Genomic DNA, 23,527 nt, shown 5'->3' on the forward strand with positions numbered 1-23,527 from the left:
GTGTGTGTCTGTGTGTAAGTGTAGGGGGTATTTCACACATCGTGGGGACCACTTTCCATAAATCACTGCATATCATGGGGAGTGATTGCTCTTGTGGGGACCAATACCTGGTCACCATAGATACAAGTACTTTTTTAGGGTTAAGTGAGAAATTAGTTTAGGTTGGGGTTAGGGTTGGGTAGGAAGCTGTAATGGTGAGGTTTAGGGTAAGGGTCACAGTTTGGTTGAGAATGTAGTGTAGAGAGCTTTGCAGTTCCCTAACTTGTACAGGCACTATGTAAGTGCAAGTCATTTACCATTAACACTCAATGTCATTTAAAAATAATTAAACCCTTGTTGTCAAAACATTTGCTTTGAATACAATGCTCTGAGAAAGAAAAAACATCTATTTGTCATATATGCCTGTGTAAATTCTCTGTCATCTGGGGTTGTGGCAACCACAAAAATGTCATGATCGGTTTAATGAATCTGACCCACATGCAGAGAAACCACTCAGAGAGCAAGGAAAAAGTTTAACAGGTTTATTGAGGGGGTAAAACAGCAGTTGGATCTGTAAATCAGTGAGCTGGTAACCCAGAACTGGAAGTGAGAAGGGAAGTTAAGTGGTCAGTTCAGGTACCGTGGGAATCTTGGAAGAACTTAGATTTGCAAGAATGGGACTCACATTAGAGCGGGGCCTTGTTAGTCCTTGAACCCAATCTGTCTGGTTAATTCAGAGAATAGTGCACACGTTGGCGGGTGGACAGGTTGATAGGCGTTGGACCCGGAGGAGTAATTGAGTGGACTGTCACTCGGATTTCCGATGGGTACTTGAACGGAACATGTGGAGGTTTTCCCCTGCTCAGTGTAACTCGGTTTTTCCTTCCAGGGGAGAGAAGGTCCAGGAATCCAGTAACACAGGAAAGCTTCCTGCCGGGGAGCAAAAACAAAAAACTCGTTAGACTCAGCTAAACTCAGCTTGGCTAGAGTACCCAAAACTGGCAAACACTCTGGCCTCGAGGTAGTGATAGTCCACTGCTCAAATACTCCTCCAGATAATGATCCGACAAGCCGCACGTGTGCAGGAGGGCAAACGAGGACGGGGCACCAACCGGTGGTGGAGGGAGAAAAACACACAAACAACCACAAAAACAGACCACACAAACTGGATTCCTAACAAAAAAGGGCTTAAACTGGAGGGCAACTTGACTTTTTTCTGAAGACGTTTCAACACCTCTTCAGGAGCTATCTGGCAGCCACCAGAATTGACAAAGACCCATGGATAGGTGTCCAAAGCATCTTAAGAAGAAACCCAGATGAAAGTCCAGTTGCCTTCAAATTTAAGACTGTTTTGAGTTGACTTTAAAAAAATCAGCTAAATCAATGATTTTAGTCAGTGGAAACTTAGACTTGGATCTCTGCTTCGTGAGATTACACTTTAAAGTGTGCAGCAGTATCTGTACCTCAGTGGGACATCACAGCTTTGTGGTTACAACTCCAAAACAGCTGCTGCATAACTGAAGTAAATGACTGTGAAATTTACCTCAGTCATTCTTTCTTCTTTTCCAGCTTACTGCAATAGCACCAGTGGAACCACCTCTGATCCAGGACTGGACCACTCAACCACCACAGGTTTGACAAATGATGTTATCCAGTGATGACAGTAGTTTTAAAAAAAAGGTTTCTCTTACTCTTTTACACTTTAAAGATATGATTTTATTTCTGCTATAGACCAATACAACCTATATATCACTGATACATTAAAAATTTGTGGTTTAGATTTTGACCCTTTAGCTTCTCCATCTTGATTATTAAAGAAAAAAATATCAAAATAAATATTCAGGGCTGACCGGCTTTTAAAGATTCATTTAATATGAAAATGCAAAGACATTATTTATCTTTATAATAATTTTATAATTCCAGCATTTTATTTACCCTTAAAAAAAAAACAACTTAACAATAAAAACCCTGTCCCCATTTACTCAGTTGCCTTAATTAGCATTATGGCAATCAACTTACAAAGAATAGTAATATTTTTTGCCATGCTAAGGCTGATGTAGAAAAGATAAGCAGTTAAAAATTAAAGTTTTAGTGAGAATAGTTTCAACTTTTATATCTTACAAAGTTGCTTTTGTGGGGACTACTAATCATACTGCTTTGAATAGAAATTACAACCTCCAAAACTGCCTTTTAAGCTCATGACTCTTCAAAACTTTATTTAATAAAAAATGTTAACTGAAATGAATTTGATGAAAATTAATACAAATTTTACCATATCAAGAAACTTTTAAAAGTTTATGTGCAGTGAAGTAAAGAATAATGGGGGAACAGGTGTATTTAAACGTTTAAAAAAAAACTTAAAAATGGCTTCTTATCGTCACAACTGAGGTTATATGGGAAGCTGCTCCTGCTCCTAGTCTAGTTAACTGTTTATCACGCTAGATGTGAACCTATATGGAACCGGAGATTTTTAAAGGAGGGATTCTACTTAAATGCTAAAACTTAAAGATAGTAAAACAGATTAAATGGTTAATAAAAAAAAAATTCTCTAACCTCTCCTGTCTCACAGATCAACCTTCCTGTCGTTACAACTGTGGTTATGATATGGGAAGCTGCTCCTGCTCCTACTCATGTCAGTGGAATGGAAACTGCTGCCATGACTACAACTGTAAGGCCAAAATCTGCAGCATCAATTTATTCTGCATCCATATCTAATAATTCGATGTAATATATGATATAATCACTTTATGTTCTGATTCATGCAGCTTACTGTGAATCAACCACTGAGGAGCCCCCAACAGGTATGATTTAATCAATTATAAAAAAAAAAAAAAAACAATGACTAAAAAAAACACATGCTGTGTTTGCAGTAAACATGCAATATTTTTTATCTTGAGTGGTTGTTATGACATAGGAGTGACAGAAAAGTTAAAATAAAAAAACAATCTTAATCCTAAAAAACAAGATGAATAAAAAATGATAATTAGGGGTCAAAGCAGCAATGAATTACTACTGAAACACATAACAGGTCAATTCTTTGTTGCAGCTAAAGCCCCTTCAGACCCATCTGGGATTCAGTCCAGGGGTTTAACAAATCAAAGACTTAGACTTTTTCTGATGCACCAAAGGGGAATGTAGATACAGACTGATGAAGGCAATTAAATACATACAGTTCTATTCTACTTATAAAACAATACAGCTGAGGAGATATAATGGAAATGTGGTGCATGGTGTGCCTGGTTATGAATGTGTGTGCATCGTGGAAGTAAGTGTACAGGTGCTCACTCACCTGTCTCACTGATGAGAGAGTCAGGGTGGGGCTGTCGTAATTTTGTTTGACTGCTTCTTTTTATTTTGTTTCACTATTCATTTTCTTCTGTAAATTATACCAATACATTTTGAGATGATTGTTCATGCTATGACTAACACTGAGTCTCTTTAAATCCTCCAGGTCAGACAACAGGTATGAGGTTCAACAATATTACTTAGTTTAAAAACTTTTTCCATAATGTGGGTTTAAAACCTGTTTGTATCATGTATTTTGAATGACTTTGATGTGAATTTATGCTTCTGTATTTTCTGCCTTAGTCAGCAGTTAATCTTCCTACAACAAATTGGTGTTGTTAAACCTCAGTCTTAACCTGTTTCTCTCAGCTCTGCTTGTTTCATCAATACAGCTGTAGTAACCACATGGGGAGCTGAGTTTGTTAGCTCTCCTGTCAATAGGGAACATTAACTTAAACACCCTGTGTGTTCCAGCTCCACCATCATGCCGCTACAACTGTGGAAACCACCTGGGAAGCTGTTCCTGCTCCAGCTCCTGCCAATACAATGGAAACTGCTGTGATGACTTCTACTGTAAGTGCAACCTGAACAGATTCCTTGTTGATAAATTTTCATTAAAGCTCTTATAAACACTGCTGTGAAATAATAGTAACAACTCTTTTTATCTCTCTTATGCAGCATACTGTGATTACGGCACCACCGAGTATCCTACCACATGTAAGACAATCCTTTCAAAGTTTTTAATATGAGAACATTAATAAATGTTGAAATAGTCAGACATTGTAAAAACAGTCAAACCAAACAAGTCTATAGTAATTTTTCTGGGTTTTGCTCCTCCCAGACCTCTCCACATTGTGTCATGTTGCAACTGCCAACTCCAATATATTCTGTTTGGATCACATGTTATAGATCAAGAAAAAGATAAGGTATTAATGCGTAGTACAGTATACCTCTGTTTCTTTTATCTCTCATTGTAGTCTTTTGAACACAAATCAGGTAGAACTAATTGCCTTGAGATGTCTCTTTAAGTTCTAAAGAGAAACGGTCTTTAATTTAATCAGATTGTAAATCCAGCATTTCCCTGAAGCTTCCAGTTATGTGTTAGATAACATTGGTGAACAATGTTAGATTGGAGGTCAGGGAACACAGCAGAGAGGCCAGAGATAAAAACATGTAGGAGACTGAAGCAGGATTAGCTTGTAAAAACATTATTCACTACAGATCTTTAATAGCACAAAGATTACACCACAAAGCTCATTAAGTCATGGTAAACCACCTAAAATAACAGTTTAGCCTTGTTAAACCTCAGTTTTAACCTGTTTCTCCCAGTTCTGCTTGTTTCATCAATACAGCTGTGGTAACCATCTGGGTGAGCTGAGTTTGTTACCACTCCTGTCAATAGGAAACATTAACTTAAACACCCTGTGTGTTCCAGCTCAACCTTTATAGTACCTTGGAAAAGTATTTGCACCTCCTAGACTTTTCCACGTTTTTATCTTGTTGCAAGTGCAACTTCCATTACATTCTGTGTGGATAGTATATAATTGATGAAGTTGTTGTCATGATTTTACTAAGGTTCAGACCCAAATGCAGAGGACCAAACAGGGAACTGCCATAGCTTATGCTGGTGGTAATAAACCAAACAACAGCTTTCTAGAAGTCAGCATATCTGTTACAATAAATTTTAGGCGTGTCACAAATAGGACAACAAAGAGGATCTGAACTCTTAGAAGCTCTCGGCTTCTAAAAGGATCTGTTTGGAAGCCACAATAACAGTCATGATCATTTTTATATTTAAATTAGAAATGTTTTTCTTTAAGACAAAAGTTAAAAACAAAAAACCCCACAAAATTAAAGGAAGGAAAATTAGCAGATTTGTCTTCTAGTATCCTTAGAATATAGCAGCGTACCTACAGAGATAGCTCAGAATAAGCTGAGCTACATGAGATCCTTTAAGTATCAGCTCATGGGAAGGTAAAACTTTAGATCTGGTCTTGGCTTTAAGCCTAGTCTCTAGTCTAACATATAGATATGTCAAAGACTGTAAGTGAGAGTTTGTTCCATGGAGAAGGAAGATCTCTGCTTGGAACACATGGGGCTTTCAATATCTACCATATAATGGAGCTTTATTATTAGGGTTTTTATATTGTGCAGAATTTAAAATCTATTTTTAGTCCTGCCTTCAAATCATACACTGTGTAGCATTTTGTAACAGAAAACTTCTAATTTCGAAAATATTATTGAGGTAAAAAAAAAAAAAAAGGTAAAATAAATTCTTACATTATTTCATGGAAAAGAAAAACAAGATGAAACAACACATTTCCAAATTTTTAAAAGAAAAAAAATTCACTTAATGAAAATTTTACCCAGATCATAAAACATTTAAAATTTTCTGTGCATTTATATAATGTTTTAAACAATAATGGTGGAACATGTATATTTAAACTTTTTTAAATAAGCTTGAAAATAGATGACATGATCATTTTTTAAATTCATTCACCTCACTCCTTTCTCACAGCTCAGCCTTCCTGCCGTTACAACTGTGGTTATGATATGGGAAGCTGCTCCTGCTCATCCTCATGTCAGTGGAATGGAAACTGCTGTTATGACTACTACTGTAAGTGAAAACTCTGCAGCATACATTATTTTTGCCTCCATAATCAGAAATGTTTTGGTTGCAGTGGTTTCCACTGTGAAATAAATAAAAATAATCACTGTATCTTCTGATTCATGCAGCTATGTGTGGATGGTCCACTGATGTTCCCACGGCAACCACAGGTATAAGAGTTTTAAACAACCTTTTAATAAATAAATGTTATTCTTTTTGCATTTATTCATTTTACGTGGACCGATTGTGAACAAAATAAGATGAATGAAAATGATAATTAGGGGTCAAAGCAGCAATTAATTACTACTGGAACACATAACAGGTCAATTCTTTTTTGCAGCTAAAGCCCCTTCTGACCCATCTGGGATTCAGTCCAGGGGTCTCACAAATCAAAGACTTAGACTTTTTCTGATGAGGCTAGTCTCTAGTCTAACATAGAGACTATGTCAAAGACTGTAAGTGAGAGGTGGTTCCATGGAGAAGGAAGAGCTTCAAGGTGCTCTGCCGGGAACACATGGGGCTTTCAATATCTGCCATTTAATGGAGCTTAATCATTAGGGTTTTTATATCATGCAGAATTTAAAATCTATTTTCAGTCCTGCCTTCAAATCTTGCATTATGTAGCACTTTGTAACAGAAAACTTCAAATTTTGAAAATATTTCTGAGTAAAAAAAAATAATAATTTAAAATTCTTAAATAATCTCATAGAAAAAAAAAACAAGATGAAAAAACACATACATCCAATTTTGTAAAAGAAAAAAATGTTTTGATGAAAATTTTGCCCAGATCATGAAACTTTTAAAATCTTCTGTGCAGATATATATTTTAAACAATAATGGTGGAACAAGTATAATTTAACTTTTTTTAAAATAAGCTTAAAAATCGATGACGGGATAATTTTTCAAAATTCATTCACCTCACTCCTTTCTCACAGCTCAGCCTTCCTGCCGTTACAACTGTGGTTATGATATGGGAAGCTGCTCCTGCTCATCCTCATGTCAGTGGAATGGAAACTGCTGTCATGATTACCACTGTAAGTGAAAACTCTGCAGCATACATTATTTTTACCTCCATAATCAGAAATGTTTTGGTTGCAGTGGTTTCCACTGTGAAATAAATAAAAATAATCACTGTATCTTCTGATTCATGCAGCTATGTGTGGATGGTCCACTGATGTTACCACGGCAACCACAGGTATAAGAGTTTAAACAACCTTTTAATAAATAAATGTTATTCTTTTTGCATTTATTCATTTTACGTGGACCGATTGTGAACAAAATAAGATGAATGAAAATGATAATTAGGGCTCGAAGCAGCAATTAATTACTACTGGAACACATAACAGGTCAATTCTTTTTTGCAGCTAAAGCCCCTTCTGACCCATCTGGGATTCAGTCCAGGGGTCTCACAAATCAAAGACTTAGACTTTTTCTGATGAGGCTAGTCTCTAGTCTAACATAGAGACTGTGTTAAAGACTGTAAGTGAGAGGTGGTTCCATGGAGAAGGAAGATCTTCAAGGTGCTCTGCCGGGAACACATGGGGCTTTCAAGTATCTGCCATATAATGGAGCTTAATCATTATGGTTTTTATATCTTGAAGAATTTTAAATCTTTTTCCAGTCCTGCCTTCAAATGATACATTCTGTAGCATTTTGGAACAGAAAACTTCTAATTTTGACAATGTTGCTGAGGCAAAAAAGCTAAAGTAAAAATTCATGAACAAGTTCGTAGAATCAAAATGAAAATGAAACAATACATATCCAACCCCACCAAAAAATTAATTTGACCAGATCAAGAAGGTTTTACAATTTTGTGTGCAGTAGTTTTCTAATATTTTAAAGAATAACGGGGGAACAAGTGTAGTTGAACTTTTAGATATAAGGTTAAAAATAGATGATATGATCATTTTTCAAACTTCTTAACTTTTCTCACAGATCAGCCTTCCTGTCGTTACAACTGTGGTTATGATATGGGAAGTTGCTCCTGCTCATCCTCATGTCAGTGGAATGGAAACTGTTGCCATGACTTCAACTGTAAGCACAAAATCTGCAGTATCAGCTGGATCTGCATCTGTATTTCACCTTTGTAAACAGTTATTTTCTATCGTTATATATATGATCAGAAAAATAACTTTATTTTCACTATTTTGCTAAATTATGCAGATGAGTGTGGACATCTTCAAACTTCTACCCCCACACCAGGTAGGAGGATGTTGTGCAACCTTTAAGTGAAAGAAAATCACTAGTTTGTTGTCATAGTTATTTTACAGGGAAAAAAACTAAACACAGTGATATAATAAGTGTAAAAAAAAAAACAACCCAAAATTTTTCTTGAAATTACAGAAAAACAAATACACTTGTATATTTAATTATGCTCATTTATATGTAACTTCCCAACAAATGTCATTTCAATGCACTTAACCAAATAAACACATCCAGTTAGACACTGAACTGAAGAGTTTACTCAATCCACATGTACGGACTGATGAACAGTATATTAAATTAATTAGATCCATTTAAATTCTGGCTATAAAATAATAAAGTCATTGTGAGTAAAATATTTTAATGTGTAAAAGGTTACTTTATTGAAACACCTTTGTTGTGCAGATTTACAAACTGTTGGTTTCATGGTTTTTGTTTTCATTAGTATCCTGTGGCGGGTACCTTTATGGCAGCAGTGGCACTTTTGAAAGCCCCAACTATCCAAACAACTACACAAACAACCTAGACTGTACTTGGTACATTAGACCTGGTCGTCAGTTTATTCGTTTGCAGATTTCTGATCTTGAGTAAGTGAATGTTCTGAAAAGGAGAAACATTCAGCTTTTCTGTTGTATATTAATTATTTTCAATTTTCTTTTCACCCTGTTTGGTTTCAGCACCGAGTGTGGTTATGATTGGATTTCTGTTTACGATGGCTCCAGTACCAGTAGCAGGATTGTGTTGCGACTCTGCAGCACAAATTATGTTGTCTACCATTCCACTGGCCCCTATTTAACTGTTCGCTTCAGAACTGATGGCAGTGTGACCAAACAGGGATTTCAAGCTAGCTACACAAGTGTTGGTAAGATACTGTGGTTATAGTCAATATTCAACAAAATGTGAGGCGTTGCCAGTTTATACATAATTTGGCTATGTTATCTTGAAGCTGAAAGCTCCTGCCAGTACAACTGTGGTTACCAGGCTGGAAACTGCTCTTGCAGCTCAGACTGTGAATACAGAGGGACCTGCTGTGATGATTTCAGAGGTAAGCAGTGATGTAATATCACAAAATAAACACTGTTTTCAACATGTCCTGTCCAGTACTGTAGCACTCAGAATAGTTTGTCATGCTATAGAGAAGCCCAACAGATTTATTTTCACAAGTGGAAACAGTGTAGTTTGCTTTTCTCTCAGTGCCAAAGGAAGCTTAACTGGTTTACTGTCCGATGTGTTGCATTAAAGGCTTCTCTGTAATTCTTGCAAAATACTTCATTAAACATCATTTTGGGGTCATTTCATATACAGCAGACACAGAAATATAAACACAAAGGAATTAGAGTAAAGAATAGCACAAAGCACAAAGTTAGAAGTCAGAGAAGGTCAGTGGTGTCAAAAGTACACACATTTGTTACTTAAGTAGAAGTATAGATACTTCTGTTTAAAAACACTCTGGTAAAAGTTGAAATATTAACTTGATCTCTTTACTCAAGTAAAAGTGAAAAAGTATGTGCTCCAAAAACTACTTAAAGTATTAAAGTATTATGTCCCCTTTGAAAAAACAGCCAGATGCCACTATATAAATTGAAAACTAATTTTTGTCGCCTACTTCGAAAGATTCTTTGGGACGATGGGAGGTCTTGTTGGTCTCCATCTCCCGATACGCTCTCGCCTGTGTCCGACCTTTCAGACATTTCAACATCTTTTTCTAAATCCGACATTGTAGCATTGCAGTTTGAAGAACACCTGTTTGCTTCTGATGATTTCCTTTACCTACAGTAACCAATGAGTGTTTGCGTTATATGACTCATACAATGACACTAATTTTCACTAGATGTGGATGGTGCCAATGATCTGTATTAGATGGCGCACATGAAGTGAAATAAATATTTATAGACATTAAACCCAAGCCAAGAGTAACGAGTAACGTTTGTTTTAAAAATGTAAGGAATAGAAATGACAGATACTTGTGTGAAAATGTAATAAGCAGAAGTCAGAAGTAGGAAGAAAAATAAGTAATGGAGTTAAGTATAGATACCTAAAAAGTGTAGTTAAGTACAGTGACAAAGTATTTGTGCTTTGTTATTTGACACCCCTGGAGTAGGTTATACTAAAAGAGAGAAAAAGAGAACACAAGAAAACCTCGTTTGTTGTCGGCTTCGACACCTGGAGAGAGATCAATACAGCAAGTAGAAAAAGGCAATGCATATATAACAAAATCGCTGAAAAATACAAGGTATTATTTAATACAAGATGTATTTAGCAGTAGATGGAGGCTAACAATGGGATTATCTGCATAGATGTGTATTAGCCTGGAAATTAGTAGAGACCTGGAATGGTCCAGTTGAGGGGGCAGCCCAAGCTCCAACTTTACAAAGAAAAAAGCTCACAGTCATGTTTCCACTCATGCCCCAACAGGCACTAAACCGTACCATTAGTGTGTGTCTGTGTGTAAGTGTAGAGGGTATTTCACACATTGTGGGGACCACTTTCCATAAATCACTGCACATCATGGGGAGTGATTGCTCTTCAAATACCTGGTCACCATGGGTACAAGTGCTTTTTTAGGGTTAGGTGTGAAATGAGTTTATGTTGGGGTTAGGGTTGGGTGGGAAGCTGTAATGGTGAGGTTTAGGGTAAGGGTCACAGTTTGGTTGAGAATGTAGTGTAGAGAGCTTTGCAGTTCCCTGACTTGTAAAGGCACGATGTAAGTGCAAGTCATTTACCATTAACACTCAATGACATTTTAAAAATAATTAAACTTATGTAGTCAAAACATTTTTGTTTTGAATACAATGTTCTGAAAAAAAAAGCAAAAAAACATCAATTTGTCAAATATGCCTGTGTAAATTCTCTGTCATCTGGGGTTGTGGTAACCCCAAAAAGGGCTTAAACTGGAAGGCAACTTGACTTTTTTTCTGAAGACGTTTCAACACCTCTTCAGGAGCTATCGGGCAGCCACCAGAATTGACAAAGACCCATTGATAGGTGTCCAAAGCATCTTAAGAAAAAACCTAGATGAAAGTCCAATAGCCTTCAAATTTAAGACTGTTTTTAAATTATGTGTTAAGTACTAATTAGTTGACTTCAAAATCAGCTAAATCAATGATTTTAGTCAGTGGAAACTTAGACTTGGATCTCTGCTTTGTGAGATTACACTTTAAAGTGTGCAGCAGTGTCTGTACCTCAGTGGGACATCACAGCTTTGCAGTGATGTCCCACGTTACTAATGCCGTTACCTTGTTTTAGTAACGAGTAATCTAACTAATTACTTTGACTGTAACTATAACATTACCATTGCCGACACCCCGCTACTGCGCGTTACTCAGGTCGCACAATGAACCTTTTTTCATGATAGGACTCGTGCGCGCCTTGTCATGAGAGAGGGGAGGATGAGAATGGCTGATGTATAGTGAGATTCCGTCTGTCAGTTGGGTAGGTGGGTGTTTCTGCTGGCGGGTGTTAACGTACAGCACACACGGAGAGATGGAGAGTGAGGAGTACTCCAGCAGCAAAACAGCGTTTTCCTGATGGAAATACCGGTGTTACGTCGAGCTGCGTTTCCCCATCACGTACGGTTTCCCCTGCATCTCTGCACAGCGCAGGCGGCACGATTCACCGTGCAAGCGACAGGAAACGCGCATTCTTGCTAAAGGTGCGCAACAGTCGCCCTGTGCTCGCGCCACAGGAGAACTATGGAGAGCGTGAACGATCAAATGAACCTGACAACAGCCAGAAATGATAGCCTATATGGAGAAAGGGAGAAATCTGGATGGATGGATGGATGGATGGATGGATGGATGGATGGATGGATGGATGGATACTCTGCCTTTTCAACCTACTGTATTTTTTATTTTAAACATTATTTGATGGCCTTTGTGGCAGGGATGGAGATCCATATTTTATGTCACACAAAGAGTATACATCTAGATAGATAGATAGATAGATAGATAGATAGATAGATGTTGCAGTATCTATAACAACCCAAACACACAGGATTTCAGAATTAGACATCCCCAGTTATTAATTTCATATACTCACCAGATCTGAATGCCCTGTTAAAAAACTTCACATGGCGTTCCCCCCTGATGTCATTTACGTTGAGTTGCAATGAATGCAAAACTCTCTGCAGGTTCTTGTCTTTGTCGTCCGCTCTATTCAGATGGCTTTTGAAACACATGGCGAGAAGGTGGGGGCTGGGTAATGAGGGTTACGGGGGCGAGAAACGCAAAAGTAACGCAATAGTTACTTTTACTAGTAACTAGTTACTTTTATTGTGGAGTAACTCAGTTAGTAACTCAGTTACTTTTTGGGAGAAGTAACTAGTAACTATAACTAATTACTTTTTCAAAGTAACGTGCCCAACACTGCAGCTTTGTGGTTACAACTCCAAAACAGCTGCCGCATAACTGGAGTAAATGACTGTGAAATTTACCTCAGTCATTCTTTCTTCTTTTCTAGCTTACTGCAATAGCACCAGTGGAACCACCTCTGATCCAGGACTGGACCACTCAACCACGACAGGTTTGACAAATGAGGTTATGCAGGGATGAAAGTAGTTTTAAAATCCTGCTGGTACCTAAAAAAAAAGGTTTCTCTTACTCTTTTGCACTTTAAAGATATGATTTTATTTCTGCTATAGACAAATACAACCTATATATCACAGATAAATAAAAATTTTGTGGTGTAGATTTTGACCCTTTAGCTTCTCCATTTTGATTCTTAAAGAAAAAAATATCAAAATAAATATTCAGGGCTGACCGGCTTTTAAAGATTCATTTAAAATGAAAACGCAAAGACATTCTTTATTTTTATAATAATTTTATAATTCCAGCGTTTTATTTACCCTTTCTAAAAAAAAACAATTTAACAATAAATACCCTGTCCCCATTCACTCAGTTGCCTTAATTAGGCACACAAATTACAAGCTCCAAAACTGCCTTGTAAGCTCATGACGCTTCAAAACTTTATTGAATAAAAAATGTTAACTGAAATAAATTTGATGAAAATTAATTAAAATTTTACCATATCAAGAAACTTAAAAAAGTTTATGGGCAGTGAAGTAAAGAATAATGGGGGAACAGGTGTATTTAAATTTTTAAAAACAAACGTCACAAGGTTATATGGGAAGCTGCTCCTGCTCCTAGTATAGTTAACTGTTTATCACGCTAGATGTGAACCTATATTAATAAAAAAACAAAAACTTCTCTAACCTCTCCTGTCTCACAGATCAACCTTCCTGTCGTTACAACTGTGGTTATAATATGGGAAGCTGCTCCTGCTCCTACTCATGTCAGCGGAATGGAACCTGCTGCCATGACTACTACTGTAAGCACAAAATCTGCAGCATCAATTTATTCTCCATCCATATCTAATAATTCGATGTAATATATGATATAATCACTTTATGTCCTGATTCATGCAGCTTACTGTGGTTCAACCACTGTGGCGCCCACCACAGGTATGATTTCTTTTTCTCTTTAATATTATACAGGAAAAAACATATGGACTGAAAAAAAATACATGCTGTGTTTAGAATAAATATGCAATATTTGTATCTGGGGTGATTGTTATTATATAAGAGTGACAAAAAAGTTAAAAGTTAAAATAAAAAACAACCTTAAAGGAATAGTACACCCAAAACATGATTAGCCTTCATTTTCTACTCACCCCCATGCTGAACAACACCCTGGAGTACTTTTTTGATATCTCAAATGCATCTGGAGATCTGGGAGGCTTCTTGCTGTCTGCTGACATTCAAATAATGGAGGTCTATGGCGCCCGAGACAGAAAGGTCCATAAAAGTCCACAAAAAACGTTTCAATATTCCTCCATACTGCTCGTCCAATGTATTCCAAGCGTCCTGAGTGGGTAGCGTCCATAATTTACTCGAAACGAAGTCATTTAGAATGTTTTTAGAGCATAAACAGTAGTGTATAGGATTTCCTAAAAGCGCGCGCCGGCGCGTTCATGACGCTACGGAAGCCGGCAGACCAAACCAGATGAAAGTGCGCATTCAGCGTCTGCTCTGCCAATAATGCAAGCGTAGAAGAAGAAATGTGCTGTTTACCTGTGCAAAGAAAGAAACAACGAAAGAAAAATGTCTGAGGACTTCAGTGTTGAGGAAGAGCATGAGTTCTTTGCCGAGCTGAATGCGCACTTTCATCTGGTTTGGTCTGCCGGCTTCCGTAGAATCGTGAGCGCGCATGGGGGCGCTTTTAGGAAATCCTATACACTACTGTTTATGCTCTAAAAACATTTTAAATGACTTCGTTTCGAGTAAATTCTGGATGCTACCCACTCAGGACACTTGGAATACATTGGACGAGCAGTATGGAGGAATATTGACACGTTTTTTGTGGACTTTTATGGACCTTTCTGCCTCGGGCACCATAGACCTCCATTATTTGAATGTCAGCAGACAGCAAGAAGCCTCCCAGATCTCCAGATGCATTTGAGATATCAAAAAAGTACTCCAGAGTGTTGTTCAGCATGGGGGTGAGTAGAAAATGAAGGCTAATCGTGTTTTGGGTGTACTATTCCTTTAAACCTAAAAATGTAATTACATTAAACCTTTAAACAATGAAGTGCAGTTAACTGTATATCTCCAGATGTTAACCTATTTGGAGTTGGAGATTATTCTAAAAAGTTATCTCTTAAATTTATCAGCTGGTATAACAGAATAAAGTTTAAATATCAAAAAGAGCAGGGTGGTATAAATAGACTCAACAATAATATGAATTCAACACTTTTGGCTTTGCTCCTATTTTTTATGAGATGAACTCAAAGATCTAACATTTTTTCCACATACACAATATAACCATTTCACTAAAATTTTGTTCACAAAACCAGTCTAAATCTGTGAAAGTCAGAACTTCGCCTTTGCTGAGATAATCCATCCCACCTCAAAAGTGTGCCATATCAATATGCTGATTCGACAAAATGCGCGCCTTAGACTGTGTTGCCTAAACAGTAGCCTCAAACAGCCTACTGTTTAGTTGAAACAACACCCTCGGGTAAGTCTTTATTTTTTTTTTCACTTTGGGGTGGGATATTAAATAAAGCATCATGATTAAAATCTAATTATTTACCAAGATGATCTTGATTTCTTTCATCAGGGTCGTGTGGAGGCTCCCTGTTTGGCTCTGGCACCCTTACAAGCCCCAACCATCCTGGCCACTACAGCGACAACTCCTACTGTGTGTGGCAGCTCAGAGCTGCATACGACCAAAGGGTCTTCCTGGAATTTTCTTACCTTGAGTAAGTGAAAACAATCTAATCAAGCTGTAATATAAGGATGGAGAATATACAGTAAAGAGATCTGTGGCAAACAGCTGAATTTGATTTAACAATTGTACAAATCTTTGTAAAAGAGTACTTAATTCCTATTAATTTGTATTGTCATTTTGCCAAACAGGTTGGAGAACTGTTGCAGCTGTGACTATATTGCACTCTATGATGGGCCGTCTGTTTATTCACCATACTTGGGGAGAGTGTGCAACAACAGTGTGAGCTCTTTCCACTCCACCTCCAACTACATGACTGTGCTCTTCCGGACAGACAGCTCTATGGTCGGCCGAGGATTCAGGGCTGAGTTTATAAGCTCTCTTAAACCCGGCTCAGGTACAGTTCGGATTTAGTGCTCAATCGACTTTGATTTTTACATTTTATTTGAGGCAAATGTATTTTTACAATGGATTTATTTATTATTTTCTTTTAAACATAAGTCATACCAAATAATTCTTGCTCACAAATATCTTCCAATATTCATTGTAACCCACCAGTCAGATCAAATGGAGAATATCTGCACACATCAGTCATCATGCCTTGTCAGTTTCTCTGTTTCATACATTTGGATTCTCAGTTTCATACATTTGTCTAAACCCGTGGTTTTAAATGCTGGTCCTTGAGGATCTGTGTCCTGTAACATTCGATGCATCTCTGTATCAACCCACCTGACTCAATATTAGATAGGAGAGCATGTAAAGCTTGACTGAATATAAATTAAGCTTGGTAGAAATTTTTAAGTTGTAGGGCACAGCAGAATCAGAGTTTGAGACCACTTGCACCCATCTAAACCCTTTCATTGTAACTCTGGGTGTATATTTTGACTCATTTTGCAGCTTCTAATGGATTTTCTTCAAGGATAACCTAGGACCTTTGCCTCCCTTCCAGTCTCATTTGATTGGAACATCTTTCAAATATTTACTGCATCCACTTGTTGCATTTACTGCCAGCACAGGAATGCCACAATATGTTATGTGTAATGTCCACCGCAGTGGGGTTTTGCAATATGTTTATCAGTAAGGCAACTTTTGGAGTATCATATATTGTTCTGTGAAAACATGTCAACTGGGTGTGTGTTAGGCAAATGAAACAAATTAAAGGGTGAATCAAGCTCAAATCATGGTCAAACTGATAAATCTGCACCCATATGGAATAAATTCACAACAACTGCAATTAAAAATAATATAAGAATTTATTAAGAACAATCATTCTACTCAAACATGCATGACTAACCTATTAAAACTCAATAAAACTGAGATAATATGTATAAAATTAAAAGAAAACTAAAATAAATCAAATTATACGTTGATATTACATTTTGGCATGGATTAATGTTTCAGAACCAACCAACCATCTTGAAGAGTTTGAAATTAGGTCTTATTCACACCAATAATGCAATCCAAGAGGCTTGCCTTAGATGAGGGGGCTTCAAATTTAAGATAAACTTAGCATGCCTGGCTTGTAGCAGGGGAGCTAATGTCTGTTCCTATCAGATGTAAGACTCCAGTCTCTGGCATCTAAAAGTGTCCTGTAAATTCAGAAATAAAATGGTACAGAAAGTCTTTATTACAGAGTCTGTTTGCTGAGATTATGAACTTAACTTTTGCAGTCAGAAAGTTCAGATTCCTATGACCTGCCTGACCTTCCATTCATGGGGTCTGACCGATGTAGTTGGCTTGGGATCAGCCCCAAATAAGGAGGAGACAAGCATGAAGCTGCTGCTTCTGCTTCAAGCACATAAGCGGGTTGAATCACATGTCCTTGTGGGAGTGTTTTGTGATAGTCTTTTGAGAGACAGATTTGCAGCACTCAGTTTTTTTTAAACTGTAGTCACTTCATACTTTAATAGTCTGAACATTTATTCTTGATATAGTTTGTTCAAACTATGAAAAACCCTAAGAGCCATGAACACTTTTCGAAAGAACTTTAGGCCACAATATTTCAGGGGGTTGAAAATATTAATTAATAATCTTTTTTACTAAATATTGAACCTAATCCTCTTTCAGGTAGTGTTGACTGCTCCTCAGACAACATGAGCATTGTCATCAATAGAGCTTACCTGAACTCTCTGGGATATGACGGCCACATTCTGTACCTTAATGATCCATACTGCAGGCCACAGATTTCCAGTGACAACGTGGTTTTTAATTTTCCCCTCAACACTTGTGGAAACATGAAACAGGTAAACAATTGTTTAAAACATGAACAACATTTGAACATTTCCCACTATTATTCTTTGAAGTTGTTTAACTTTCAGGATCTAAATGATTGATTCCTGAATTCCTTCCAACAGTTTGTCAATGGCCGAATTGTGTACTCCAACTTCCTCCGTGCATGGCCCTCCACCCATGGAGAGATCACACGTCAGTCTTACCTAAAGATGAATGTCTCCTGTCTGATGGAGTCGGATTCTGTGTCTCAGATTTATTTTGTTGTGGAACATGGGGGGAACAGCAGCATCATTGGTTCAGGTCGATTCAATACAACAATGGCTTTCTACACATCCAGCAGCTTCTATTATCAGGTATGTTTGGGTGGTGCTGAAATGCATGAGAAACATTTTTGTTGGAAATGCTATGCTAATATTTTAAATTTTTCTTACATTCAGGTGACTCACTTCCCATATCTAGTAGATCTCAACCAGGACTTGTATGTTCAAGTGAACTTGAGAAGGCCTGACAGTAGCCTTGTTCTCTTCCTGGACACCTGTGTGGCCTCCCCATCACCTTTCGACTTTGAGAGTAGACCATATTATTTAGTTCGAGATGGGTAAGCCAAGAAAAAAGTAACACACCAAATAATCTTTTTGTGCTTGTTTTTTATTTCTCAAAAAGTAAAATTTCCCTGTTTTCTCTAACACTCTCACAGTTGCACTTCTGATGAGACCTACCAGCCAATCATTTCCGGCTCCCAGTACAGGGCCCGTTTTTCATTCAGGGCCTTCCAGTTCCTGCGAGGGACAGATTCTGTGTACCTCCAGTGCAAAGTTGTGATCTGCCCTGCTTCGGATTTCAATTCCCGTTGCCGCCGTGGATGCAGTAGACGTGTAGCCAGGGAGTTGGAGTCTGAGCATGAGAGCCAAACTCTGGTTGTGGGTCCTATCCAGCTCAAAGGTCAGTGTTTATTAGAATATATGTCCTAGACTGCTCTAAATATGACTGGAAGCATTCTTGATTTGAAGAAAACATTAATTTAACGTTTTTTTTTCTTTTTGGCAGACCCTGAGAAAGAGAAGGAAGGGCCTGAAAAGCAGAATGAGGCTTAACTCAATTCAGCAGAAACCTTCTCCAATAATCTCCAATCATCCATCTTTCTCTTCATTTAAACAAAATGCTAAATCCTACTCACTTTTATTTTTCTCTCTGTCTCATTACCTGATTAAATGCATTACAAAACAGTCTGTGTCTGCATTCCTCTCAATTTTGCACCCACCTAAAGTTAATATATTTCTAAAAAAATAGAGAAAAAGCCAAACTATCACCACATAGGCTTCTTTCTGTGTTTTGTTTGCTACAAGAAGACTTCCAAGGAAGCAACCTATGGTTGATCTGAATACCTCAAATTGTAGCTCCAACCTCCTGTTCATATACAGTACACATGGACAAAATTGTTGGTACTCCTCATTTAATGTAAAAATAGAAAAACGAATGAAAAATACATAGTGGACAGAAAATAACCTAGAATCTGACAAAAGTAATGCAAAATATATATTAAAAACAAAACATTTTAAATCTAAAACAAAAAAGGCCAAATAGTCTCTCAACCATGTTTCCATCATAGTTCTGGCCTGTCAACTAGTTGTGTTGACGTTCCCCTCTGTCTCCTGGGGTTATTGCCAGCACCACTCAAGCCTGACCTCATCAACAGTCATTCCTCCAATATGTCTCCCAGCCTTTGCAGGCCTGCTATTTTTTTTGACAGGGCTAGATTATTGAAAGCTCTCGGCTATTAAATATCAACCGTTCTTTCTCTGTCTGATTAAACGATTAGTTAAGCAAGATCAGACTGACTGTTGATGAGGTTAGGCTTCAATGGTGCAGGTGGAATGGGCTGGCAATCACTGCAGGAGACAGAGAGGAACGTAAAACGAAACTAGTTGACAGGCCAGAACTACATTATGATAGTGTCAACAGAATAATTTAAAAATATAACCTAATTAAAACAGACCTAGACAAAAATTATGGTACCTCTAAAAAAGACAGAAAATACTTGTGACCCAATGGACATTGTAAATCAAGGTGTGTCAACTTATTTGTACAATAGGTGTGAAAAATCATGTAATCAGTCAGTAGGTCTATATGAAAGGCTACAGGTTGTCACTGAACTTTTTGGGACATGGTGTGTACCACATGGGCCAGACAAAGAAGAGTCGTCTCAGGTGGTTAATAAATCATATAGACAAGCATGTTAAAGGTAAAGGCTATGGTGGACGTGCAGTCACTTGAACAATGTCTGTTTACTGCGACATGCTAGATGACATAAAACAACCTGCATACACAATGATAAAAAGATGCTGTCCTTTCTTACTTGTTGTCTGGTACATCTGTATGCTGAGCAAGAGATTATCATGTTTTTTTGGTGTTTTCAAAGTAATATGGAGAAAAACTGCAATAGCTGCTGGTCGTGTGTACGGTAAAAATCTGATCTGTTCAAATGAGACCTGTGTCTGAACGGCCCGGTTGCATTCATTCGATCTGAATGTCATTAATGCTTGTGGGCTCCTTGGTGGAGCAGTGGGTAGCACTGCTGCCTTACAGCAAGAAGGTTCTGGGTTTGATTCCCAGCCCGAGGTCTTTCTGCATGGAGTTTGCATGTTCTCCGTGAGCATGTGTGGGTTTTCTCAATATCAGCTTCCTCAGTCCAAAGTCCTGTTTGGTTAATTGGCCTCTCTAAATTCTCCTTAGGTGTGAGTCTGTGCAGGAATGGCCAATGCCAGTCCAACATACATTAACATTCTCACCACACAAGTGACAATCCAGGCATCCAGGCTGGGAGCATCCCCCCCACTAGCAGAGTGCAAACCCTATTCTATGGGCATCCCTATTCTAAGCAGCATACCCCACAGAACCCGAACCCCCAATGCCCCGCTGGGGCACCTGCCCAAAGGCAACAGCCCTAGGGACCCCAGACCCCCAGCAGCAGCACAGCTAGCAGGCCAGTAACTCATGTTCGACACCCTAGAACCAAGAGCACCGCAAGCGGCCACTGTAGGCATCCCAAGCCCCGCCCCGATGGGGGTAACAGACCCCGGGGTCAGACCCACCAGGCACCACCAGAGCGCCTCCCAGAGCTACGCAGGACCCGGGGACCCCCAAACCAGCCCCAGCGCCCCACAGCCCCCCACTACATCCTTTGATGGAGCCGATCAAGGGAGCCCAGAGAGATCGGTGTGATGGGGATGCAGATGCTGTCTCAAGATTAATATGATCCAACAAAAGATCTCAATAGTGATTTTATCCTTACTAGGATACTGAGTTTATCCTTACTTTTCCAATTCATGAGGATACTTTTCTTTGTGATACTTAATGAAAAGCCATGAAAGCCATGCAAACTATTTTTTTCTCCAGAGAGCTTCCCTCGAAGTCACCCAACAAGCAAACTGATGGTAAAGGTGAAATTTTCCAACCCAGGCACTGTGATAAGTCCTTACATACCTACATAACTCTATACAAAGAGGAGTAACAATTTTAATCCACAAAAACGTCAGTTTTACAATATTAGACAAAAAAATAGATCCAGAAGGCATAATTAAACTATCTATTCATAACCAAACTTTATGTATTGTCAGCATATATGGTCCAAATGTTGACAACCACTCATTCTTCCACAAACTTTTTCATGCACTTTCAAAGCACAGGGACTGTTCTTTAATTATTGGGGGTGACCTCAACTTTGGTCTAAATGGAGAAATAGACAGGTTGAATACAACAGGGACTCAGCGCAGTTGGCAATCATTAAATGTTATTTTGGTCTTTGCAATGCATGGCGATCTCTTCATCCTAACAGTAAGGAATACACTTTCTTTTCTAATGTCCGTCATTCCTACTCTCTGACGTATCGGATGCTGTAATCCATCCTATTGCTGTCAGTGATCATGCTCCTGTAAATTTAACCCTAATAAATAAAGAAATACCCCCACAAAACAAGAGCTGGAGATTTAATACATCACTGTTTAAAGATGAAGAATTTCCTAAATTTTTCAAGGAAGAGTGGGCATCATACTTGGAGTTCAATGATATATCAGGAAGATCAGCATCTATACTATGGGAAGGAGGTAAAGCAGTGATAAGAGGTAAAATTATTTCATTCTTATCTTATGAAAAAAGTTAGAACAAAACAAGATCCAGGAATTACAGGAAAAAGTTAAGTTACTAGAAAGCTCGCTAGATGAGGAAAAATTTGGTAAAATCCGTAAAATAAAACTAGTATTAAACAAATATATAGAAAAACAAAATACATTCTTCATACAAAGACTCAAAATAGAAAACTTTGAACATAGCAATAAGTCAGGAAGTTTCTTAGCTCATCAGCTAAAAATAAACAAAAAGAAAACGACTATATTTGCAGTTACAGACTTAATTGGTAATAAATTACAGGATCTGGAGGGTATTAACAATGAATTCTGAGATTTCTATAAATCTTCATACACATCACAGTTAAATCCATCAGATAATGATGTCAAGCAATTTCTGGATAAAATAACTCTTCCTAAATTATCAGATAGTCAAAGAGTAACCCTGGACTCACCGCTGTCAACAATTGAAGTACAGGAAGCATAAAAAAGCATGCCAAATAATAAAACGCCAGGTCCAGACGGGTTCCCTACTGAGTTCTATAAACAGTTCTGGAACATTTCGGCCCCAACGTTCCCCAGAATGCTGCAGAAAACTCAAGATAATGGCAAATTTCCAGTTAATATGAATTCTGCCACCACTAGTCTCCTACTTAAGCCAGGCAAAGATCCTATGTAACCAGGCAGGGATGCTCGCTCCCCCCCTCAGTTTTTGCCATTTAGCTGCTACAATCAGACAAAATAATGTGGCTAGAATAGCATAAAATTAGCCTTTACTCAGATGATGTATTATTTTATCTCCTGCACTCAAACACTAGCCTCTCTCCAGTAATTAGATTACTAGAATCTTTCCCAAAAGTCTCAGATTACTCTATAAATTGGTCTATACTACTTACAATTAATTGCTCTCTACAGAATCCCTCAGGTCTACAATTGCAATCAGGAAATATCAAATATTTGGGAATCACTGTGCCATCTAAATTAGCTAATTTACCAAAACTTAACCATCCCTCTTTTAAAAAACATAGAAGAGGCCCTAGAAAAATGGAAATTGCTTCCGAGCTCTCTTATAGGGTAGCCTCAATGATGATCTTACCTAGAATTAACTACTTATTTTCAATGATCCCAAATAAAGCATCACCTTAAATCTCAAGATTCTTCCATCTCTAAATTTCTTTGAAGGATAAACCCCCTCGTATCAGCTTAAAGACACCAAAGAAAAGTAAAGACAGAGAGGGACTAGATTCAGCTAACTTCCAAAACTACTACTTAGCAAAGAGACTACAATACATCTCTAAAAGGATAAAATACAATCCCTGGATAGACACAAAACAGGAAATATGCAGTAATATCATAATTTCAGATTTGCCGTTTATTAGCTCTAATATGAAGCGGCATTCATGTTTTAAAAATATTAACATCAGCTTTTCCCTGACAGCATGGTGGGAATTTCTTAAAATGACAAAGTTATCACTTATCCCATGCAGTCGTACACCGATCTGGAATAACCCTGACATTCTACAAAACAGTAATATGATAAACTTTCAGCACTGGAAGAATCCCTGAACAACTGAACATTAATATAAAGTTTGTCAACTGCTACTGTAGCTCTGACGCCTTTACTGATATATTTCCTCCTGATTGGGAACAAGACTCGGCCACGATCTAGGATTTTCTTTGGAAACTGCTCATTAACACTGAAATCTGTTCCTCTCAGTTCTCTGCCCTGACTCCTGACCTGCTCTTTTTGTTTGTAATGCTCGAACTTAGCTACGATTAGTCTAGGACGGGTTTTATCAGGCTTCTTACCTCCGAGCCGGTGGATGCGATGAAAGGTGATGTTTTTTACCTGATCCGCCGCAATTTTTAGCTTCTGG

At 37.9% G+C, this 23,527-nt stretch overlaps 1 protein-coding gene across 8 annotated transcripts in view; it reads left to right on the forward strand.

Moving 5' to 3' along the window:
* The window catches only part of LOC119783782 (deleted in malignant brain tumors 1 protein-like), a 143,752-nt gene that overhangs the window by 15,342 nt on the left and 104,883 nt on the right, over positions 1-23,527 (forward strand). For 7 of the 8 annotated variants that reach the window (XM_038285450.1, XM_038285458.1, XM_038285454.1 and 4 more), the window contains 6 exons: positions 1,549-1,611; positions 2,549-2,647; positions 2,745-2,780; positions 3,431-3,442; positions 3,739-3,837; positions 3,943-3,981. In XM_038285450.1, coding sequence (XP_038141378.1) covers positions 1,549-1,611; positions 2,549-2,647; positions 2,745-2,780; positions 3,431-3,442; positions 3,739-3,837; positions 3,943-3,981 — 348 coding nt within the window. The remainder of the gene's footprint in view (positions 1-1,548; positions 1,612-2,548; positions 2,648-2,744; positions 2,781-3,430; positions 3,443-3,738; positions 3,838-3,942; positions 3,982-23,527) is intronic. The other variant, XM_038285451.1, reaches the window with a different exon arrangement.

Source organism: Cyprinodon tularosa, unplaced genomic scaffold (assembly GCF_016077235.1).
Source record: "Cyprinodon tularosa strain WSP-4 unplaced genomic scaffold, ASM1607723v1 ctg210, whole genome shotgun sequence".
NCBI classification, from domain to species: domain Eukaryota; kingdom Metazoa; phylum Chordata; class Actinopteri; order Cyprinodontiformes; family Cyprinodontidae; genus Cyprinodon; species Cyprinodon tularosa.